An 8,660-nucleotide genomic window follows, 5' to 3' on the forward strand; every position below is an offset into this window, starting at 1 on the left:
AAATACTGTAAGGATATCTCACAGAAGGATTATACACATAACCATTCTGCACATTAATACATTCACATGCATATATATATATATATAGAGAGAGAGAGAGAGAGAGAGAATGGATTATACTCACCCACCATGGTTCCCGTTCTGGAGCCCTGCTCAACCAAAAATCATAGGTCCAGCATAAGAAAATAAGAAACTAATGCATGAAGTTCCTACCTTACCTTGGTCAGGTGGAGAGATGGTGGTTAAAGTGGGAAATAGGAAGGGGAAGATAAGGCAGATGTTAAACCCCTCAAAGGAAATAAGTAGGTAGTCAAGTATCACTCTAATCTGGACGAAAGCACTGACGCCTCATCTGGATCACATCTCTTATCTTACATACCTCCCTTTGACCCGCGATTCCTCCTACCCGCGGGTGGGGGAGGGGCTCGAGCCATAACACTATCCTTTTGTGCCCATTTCTGATCCTCAGATCGAGAAGGCCCAGGACTCCTGGGTTGTTGGAGCTCATACCTGGACCTTCGTGGAACGAAGGATTTGAAGATCACTGAGCACACCTTCGCCTTCATGAGCTTTTCAACCACTGTCCTGCCAGAGGTATCAAAGTTTAAAAGGTGAGATGTATCCTAAAAGATTTAAATCTTAATCTTCTCATAACCATTCTCAAACATCCCCACAATGTTGGCATAACTAGCAAGGAGTTTGTGGGTGTGGATGAGAATGTTTTTTATGTTTTATGTTTTTTTTTATTCAAGCTGAAGTGCAGCATAATGTGGTTATGTAAAAAGGAAATTAAATAAACCATCTGTCCAACGTCTGCAGACAGACCCACACTATACATTTCCTATATAAACAAAAGGAAATTACTGACAGGGAGAAATTTTCCATCAAATCCTTTCCATGTTCTTACCGCGATGCAATGTGCAGCATGCATTCAGCTCCAACAGGAGCTAAACACATTCTCCCCACTCGCTAGATTTCAACAGAAATCAAGCGCGAGAAAACTGCTGCGGCAAATGCATTGCTGTTCCCGCAAAAGGCAAAAGCACTCATGCAAATGTTGTCTACAAACTCAGATAAATGGTGAAATACTCACATCCCCTCAGTAGTCCTGTGAATGTATCACAATGAGTGCAGAAGAGCGCATCCAACTCCCTCGAGAGCTGCACATGCTTGTACTTGCTCTTCACTACACACACCCACAGTACGGGAGCCGGGTAAACTGCTGGTGTCAGAGTAAAGCCTCTAGCGAGAAACATGTACTCCTAAAAGCTGTACACTTCAAACAAAACAGTCAATGAAGATGAAGAAGAGAATGACGTGTTCTCCCGGTGCCTATACCGGCACCGGTAGTGATCTCATGGGCTGTTGCCGGCCAATATGTTGTTGGTGTTCTATCAATGTATGCTTCAGACATGGGTCACAATGAAGCATTCCCCATAGTGATCCATAGAGGATGCAGTTCGAAGTTCCATTGAAATGGAGCAGCATATTTTAAACAATCTGTGAGAAAAGATTGACAAATAATTATGTAATTCTGACAAAATCTGTTTCATGTATTATTAGTTTCTATTTAAGAGATTCAAATTCTGTATAGAAACCGGGGAGTTTGGAATTATTGTGTTTTTTTATACATAACTCCATGTTTAATGATCCAGTGCAAATGCTGCTTCCATTAAAGAAGCAAAATATCATGGATTGAAACCATTTGAAAGCATCTCAACACACCTAACCTAAGCAAACATGGCACACAATGAAGAGCCAGAGCAAGTCGCTTCACGTCCAGCTGAGAGTTTTTTATTCTCCTTCATGAGTTTATGTCAATATATATATATACTGTATATATATTATATATATTAGTTATAAGATATTTATATATTTGTATAGGTTTATATTATATTATATATATATAGTTGTAATTTATTAGTCGAGGGAATTCCTTATATTATCTAATGCACATTACTTATTCTCATTAGCAGATATAAAACCATTTGGTCTTACATCGGAGACCAGGATATATGACAAAAAGTCTTGGATTCCTCCCTGACACCCATACCTGCTCAGCTAGGTTAAGCCTCCTGAAGCTTAGTAGGACTATTCAGTTCCAGAAGAAAATGTTACTCATAAATAAATTTCTCAGAGACTTCTTTTCAATAAAGGTTTAACACATCACCATTTGTAATGGCTTCACTTTATTAAAAAACAATAACTCATAAGGAATAAAAAAAATATGAAAGTAACAGCGAGTAGGTCCTCATCATGGAGAACGGCCACAAACTTTTATAGCTCTTGCATATAATTAAACCCCCCTGTATCACCCTGTAACGCATATGCAGGTCATCGATTCATCGGTTAAATTCAGGCATATAACATGAAACCTTTTTAAACGAAATGCCTGGCCTGGCGCCAGCCTGGCTGGACTTAAATTATTTACGATACCCGTGCGAGCCTCAAAGGAGACATGAAAACCCCCAACCACATTCCAACATATACACAAAAAGAAACCTTTCTTAGAAGTTCCTTACCTTCATCATTTTATTAATAACATGTATTTTGAATATGTTTTGTGTGTACCATGGTTAATCCTTGTTATGCGAGGATTATAATTTTTACTAGCTTATACTTTGGAAATGTGTATCCTAATTTTAATGTTCTCAAATAAGAATCATGAGTCTGTAACCCTACCCCTGACAAGCTCATAAAACTTTATGACCCCACTGGGCAACAGGACAGGAAAGAGTCCATTCACTGGTACCTTTTTCTCAATGTATCCTAAGCTATTACTTATTCAATGTGGTCTCAATGTATGAAGTATTGCTTTTGGTGCATTAAAGATTCCCCATATAAATTGGAGAATCTGCAGTTTTATCATGTGTTAATCAAATCTTTAAATGTGTGTAATTCTGCATTTTAATGTAACTTTGTGTTTCTATCAGTTATATATGTACTGTTTGGTGTTTTTGGAATTGTCATGTTGTGACCCAACTATTCCCCTGTGTAAAATGTGTGTAAAATATATTAATCTTAAATTAAGAACTTGCTAGAATATCACTGCTGAAATCTAACAAGCCCCAAAGTTAGTAGGGTGGGTGTTTCCACAGAGACAAAGGAACTTTTCCCCACTTCAGATCGCGGACGCTCATTGGTTGTTCACGCGAACAGAGGCGTGAACCATCACAAGCCAGAAGAGCCGACCGAACAAGGTCCGCTTCTTCTTCCTCTCTTCCTTCACACACGCTGCTAACTGGCTGCGACCAGCGTCACTCCCGCTCGTGCCCATGCGCGGCCTTGGCCCGCACTCATATCGCCGTCCCCCTCAGCACAGGGACTGAGAGGAGCCAGTCTCATGGCTCCCCCGGAAGCTTTCGTTTTCGTTCTTTTCTTTTCTTTTCTTTTCTTTTCTTTTCTTTTCTTTACTAAGTTTATTCAACTATTCGCCTCTTCACACAAGGAAGACGAATTCTGGAACATTGTTTGTTGAACCTTTCAAATACCGTGCGATTCCGCCGCAGCCCCGGGCCGGAAGACAAAGGACCACGCTGCTCCAGCGCAGCTCACACGCGCGTCACACGGTCTCCGGCACACGCACACTGTTTTCAAAAGGACCAGCGCACAAAGCATCACAAAAAGACCACACTCATGCATGCTGGGCCATGCAAGTATCTTTCTCTATGGAGATTTAAATGCTGCTTTAAAGTTGGTCTATGATTTGAATGGTTAGCTTCCAAAAGTTTACTGTCTATGATTTTCTTACCTGAGCTCATTCTGTGACCACGCTGTCTCTCTCTCTCACCCCCCCCCCCCCCTCATTCATTCTATCTCTCTTTCTCTCTCTCTCTTTCTCTCTCTCTTTCTCTCCCTTATTTGGATTCCGTTATGTCTTGTACAAAGTTTACTGTCTGTATTGTCGTACGCATATTTACTCGGTGTGATTTGTAGTCTGATGTATTATTAGTCAATTATTAAAAACCCATATATTCATGATTGCCTTGGCCTCCACCCCACTCACATTACAAGTCACTGAGATGTCTGATCTTTAGCTACAAGCTTTAAATTTAGAAACTAAATTCATCATAATGATAGGATAATGTTTTCATGGCCAGAGAATATTTTTCCTTGAATTATAAGAAGTGATAACTTTATTGAAAATTGATAGGTCAATCTTATGGCCGTTTGCTGGACAAACCACTGTTTGATTTGCAGTAATTTACAGCAAGAGATATCACAATAATTGATATGAAGAATGGAATATTGACATATTAATGTAGACTGTAGCAGCAGTTTTGCCTTTAACTGCAGGGGTGGAGGAGAAAGAGGCTGTAGCAACAGCTTTACCTTTAACTCCAGCAGTGGAGGAGGTGGAGACTGTAGCAGCAGCGCCTTTAACTGCAGGGGTGGAGGCTGTAGCAGCAGCTTTTTGTTTAACTCCAAGGGCGGAAGAGGTGGAGGCTGTAGCAGCAGCAGTGCCTTTAACTGCAGGGGTGGAGGCTGTAGCAGCAGCTTTTCGTTTAACTCCAAGGGTGGAAGAGGTGGGGGCTTTAGCACAAACAGAAGAGGTGGAACCTTTCTTTACTTTTCTAACCCTAACTGCTGAGAGGACCTTCACAGCTTCCCTCAGTTTCCTTTCCTTTTGCTTGTCAAGGTTCACCTTCTTTTTCTTCAGATGATTTTGGTATGTCTCATAAGAAGACAGGCAAAATCTCCTTAATGCAGGGGTAATTTGCATTTTAGATGCAGTTTTGCCCATTACCTTCATGTGGGACTTGAGAATGGCTAAGCCTTCATAAGTCTCAATGTTCAGCCTAACCCTGTCTTTCTCAATTATATCATCCATCATGTTAAATGATCCTTCGACAAGAGGGCCAGTGAACAATGACAGAAGAGCCTTTACCAACTTCCCTAAGATGGGGAACCTCATTCCTCCTTCTGGCATCTTCATGGCGAAAATCTTACTCCACCAGTCAACATCGATTCGTGCATTGTTCTCCTCAAAGCATTTGGCCTGTGTCCCTAGATCTGTATTAATCTGGTAGGCTCGAACCTCTTCATCCAGTTGACCCAACTCCTCTGACTTCACAGCATTTGGCAAGGCCTTGGCCAAGGTGTTGAATGCACCTTGGACTGATTCATGGAGAATCAATGATGGTGTCAGCGCAGATAAAGAGGTGATGATGTTGTTGTTGAGGGGCAGGTTTTTCAGGAGGAATGTTGCTGCCTTTATGTAGCCTTCTCTGAGAGAGCTGTAGACCTTCTGCACCCAGGGCTTCTTTTCTACTCTAGCCTTGTTTAAGGCAAAGAAGCTGAATCTCCCCACAGACAACCTTTTGTCAGTGTACTGCAGGTCTCTCTGGTGAACATTAAGCTTCAACAAGCCCTTTGCACTCAAAGGAATAGTTTCAGGCTTCATAAATTTGGAGAGAAGTTCCCTAACCAGTAGCAGCATTTCAGCATGCAGCACATGAATCATGGGCTTTTCATGTTGCAACTTCTTCAGGAACACCTGAAAAGTTGGAAGTACACCTGAAAATCACAATAGAACCAGATTAGAAATGGGTCTGAATATTTTATTCATTGATTAATAATCACATTCATAGTAATGTAACATACTCTTCTTGGAATATTAGAACCCTTTAATATTATTTTTTAGATTTGTTGTTGTTTATTTTCATCTGTATTATTTAATTGTCTCGTTTTATTTACATCAGTCCTGAAATGTTTTAATTCTGGTTTAATAAGTCTATAACTTACAAAGTGCTGTATAAATAGTTTATTAGTAGTAGTATTAGTGTTAGTAGTATTAACCAAAGTGATCTGATTAACAGTGATCTAAAAACTGTATTTATGGTTAACTCAGATTTCATTCCAGGATTCCAAGAAAAATAAGCATATAATAAATATAACAATAAAGGGATTTCAATAAATAAGAAATCTCTGTACTTTTCTTAACACTTAAAGTGAATAAAAAGTGAACATACCTCGATACAAATCAATAATGGTTGTGAGCTTCTTGACATCACTTCCGATCCTTGCAGATTTTGCCATTTGCTGTTGCAGACAAATTATCCTGGCCTTCTCATCAGATGTAACTGCATGCTTATCAAGAAGCTGGTTCAGGAGCCATCTGCATCACAAAATAACATATACACATAAGGATTAAGGAGAAGAAAAAATCAACAATGCTATTTCTAATTGCCAATACTTCAACAGTCATGACATACTTTTTGTGTTTACAGGTCAAGGCACTTCCTTTTCTTTATATAAAGGTTATTTAATAATTTGATTGCATCTGGAATGAAGCCGAGCTTCATTGTTCTAACATTTAACCCTTTGAGTCACTATATCTATAACTTTATATAACCTGATTGATCACTGAGCCATCTCCACCCCTTGGTTTAGATTTGTTATGTAAAAAAAATCCACTAGATGTCTGCATCTTTAAATAATATTAATAACAAACAAAAAAAATGCGTGTGTGTTTCATTAAAAATCCAAAAAAAGGCCTACTAGTACAGAAATTAGATGATACAAAAATAGAAGTACCTGTGTTTGTGTTGATCATGAGAAGACAGGACGCTGTAGAAGTGCACAGTCAATGGATCCATAAGCTCCCGTATTCTGTTGCACACATCCAACATTTGCAGGAACCTGCTGCTGATGGGACGTATTAGGCTCTTATTCTCCAAATGAAGTAAGGACTGAAACTCAGAAAAAACTTCTTTCTGTTTGGGTGATTTTTCAATGTCATAGTATACATCAGAGCAAAATTGTTCCACAAATCCCTGGAAAGGATTTAAAAGGGCCTTGGCTGCATTCGAGACCATATGGACAGTGTCTCCGCTGACATCCAGCAGTGATGGATTTTCTCTTCTGACTAGTGTCTCTACTCCAGACTTTTTCCCTCTCATCACACTGCAGTTATCCAACAGTATACCAACAACCTGATTCCAGTTCAGGCTATATGACTGGAGAATATCTTTCAATGTGTTTGTGATTGTTAAGGCATCTGCAATATTCTGTTTCCTCGAGGCTACATGCTGGGTTGCCACTTTTCCCACATCTTCATCATAGTACCGAACAAGAACATTCAGAATCCTGTCCATGTTTCCATCTGTTGCCTCATCTACATTTAAAGAAAACATCTTCGTTTTCAGCTTAGATGACAATTCGGATTTCCAATAAGCAGAAATGCCATGTGTGCACAAGTAGGAGGCATGTGCATTAGACATAGACAATCTTGAAAGTGCACTCTTGTCTTTGACAACTGATTGCATTAAATTAACTAGCGGTTGTGAGACTGTGAACGACAGGTCATGCTCCGCTATGAAAGAACATATGCGCACTTTTACATCGCACACACGGTCGGCCATAGATGCATGAATCTCCGTTGTGGTACTTGTCGCACCAGGCAGGGAGCATGTGTACTGTAGAGCACGAACGGCAGCATTGTGACTAGCTTCTGATTGATGGCGAGCTAGCACTTTTTTGCCATTATTGCCATATTGAAATTTCCTGTGGCATACTGTGCAAAGACACGTACCTGGTTGTTTGATTTTTTTAGCCCACGAACTAAAAGGCTTGCCATTCTTCCCAATTTCGCTAAGCCAAGCCCATCTCCATTTATTTTTTACACTTTTATCAATCTCCGAAACATCGGAGCCTTCCTGCATTATAAGTGTGTCCATGCTATCTTAAATGTAATTATACCTCAGCCGTAGCCTGACATGTACTTCTTCATCACTAAACCAAAACCCGGAGTGGATCCATACCGGAGTGATAACAAAACGCTTATAGTGAAGAGAGGAACGTGCATTCGCTCCACTCCAGGCTTTGATCACATCCTCCTCAGCAGGCTGAATACACTTTGTCTTTCCTTAATTTAAGACCTATTTAAACTAAAATTAAGACATTTATTACATTATTTGAGAAATGTAAGCCTATATATACAGCATTAAAATTATGAAAAGTGAATTTAAAACATTAAGGACAGGCGGAACAGTGTAATTGACGGAAATCCGTCGATGACTCGCTACAATTAACGGAAATCCGTCGTAACGACGGAGAACTTTAATCCCTGCATTCTCTAGTAACCTCTGGAGCACTCGTCTGACGTGTTGAACATGTTCCTGGAGAGATGAAGAAAAAGTCAGTATGTCATCCAGGTAAACATATATAAACTGATCTACCATATCTCTCAACACGTCATTCACGAGTGCTTGAAAAACCCCGGGCGAATTGGAGAGCCCGAACGGCATCACCAAATATTCAAAGTGCCCTCTAGGAGTGTTAAAGGCAGTTTTCCATTCATCCCCCTTCCTGATGCGGAACAAATGATAAGCATTACGTAAATCCAATTTTGTGAATACAGATGCTCCCTGCAACCTCTCGAAAGCTGAAGACATGAGTGGTAAAGGATAAGTATTCTTAATAGTAATGTTGTTCAGCTCTCCGTAATCAATGCAAGGTCGCAGAGAACCATCCTTCTTACCCACAAAAAAGAACCCCGCCCCCGCTGGAGAAGAGGAAGGACGGATGAACCCAGAGGCTAAGGAATCAGAAATGTATTTCTCCATGGCCTCCCTCTCAGGAATAGAAAGAGAGTATAACTTGCCTTTAGGCGGAGATTTACCTGACACTAAGTCTATGGCACAGTCATAGGGACGATG

At 40.2% G+C, this 8,660-nt stretch overlaps 1 protein-coding gene across 1 annotated transcript; it reads right to left on the bottom strand.

Annotated features, from left to right (window-relative positions):
- Window positions 1–120: 120 nt before the first annotated feature.
- On the bottom strand, window positions 121–7,904 carry LOC113106835 (uncharacterized). The gene is made up of 5 exons (XM_026268850.1): window positions 6,538–7,904; window positions 5,973–6,118; window positions 4,268–5,517; window positions 380–623; window positions 121–149 (listed from the first exon to the last, which is right to left on the bottom strand). The coding sequence occupies exons 1-5, from the start codon at window positions 7,677–7,679 to the stop codon at window positions 121–123; spliced, it is 2,811 nt and encodes a 936-aa protein (XP_026124635.1). The 5' UTR covers window positions 7,680–7,904.
- Between the last annotated feature and the right edge of the window lie 756 nt (window positions 7,905–8,660).

Source organism: Carassius auratus, chromosome 8 (genome assembly GCF_003368295.1).
Source record: "Carassius auratus strain Wakin chromosome 8, ASM336829v1, whole genome shotgun sequence".
Lineage (NCBI taxonomy): Eukaryota > Metazoa > Chordata > Actinopteri > Cypriniformes > Cyprinidae > Carassius > Carassius auratus.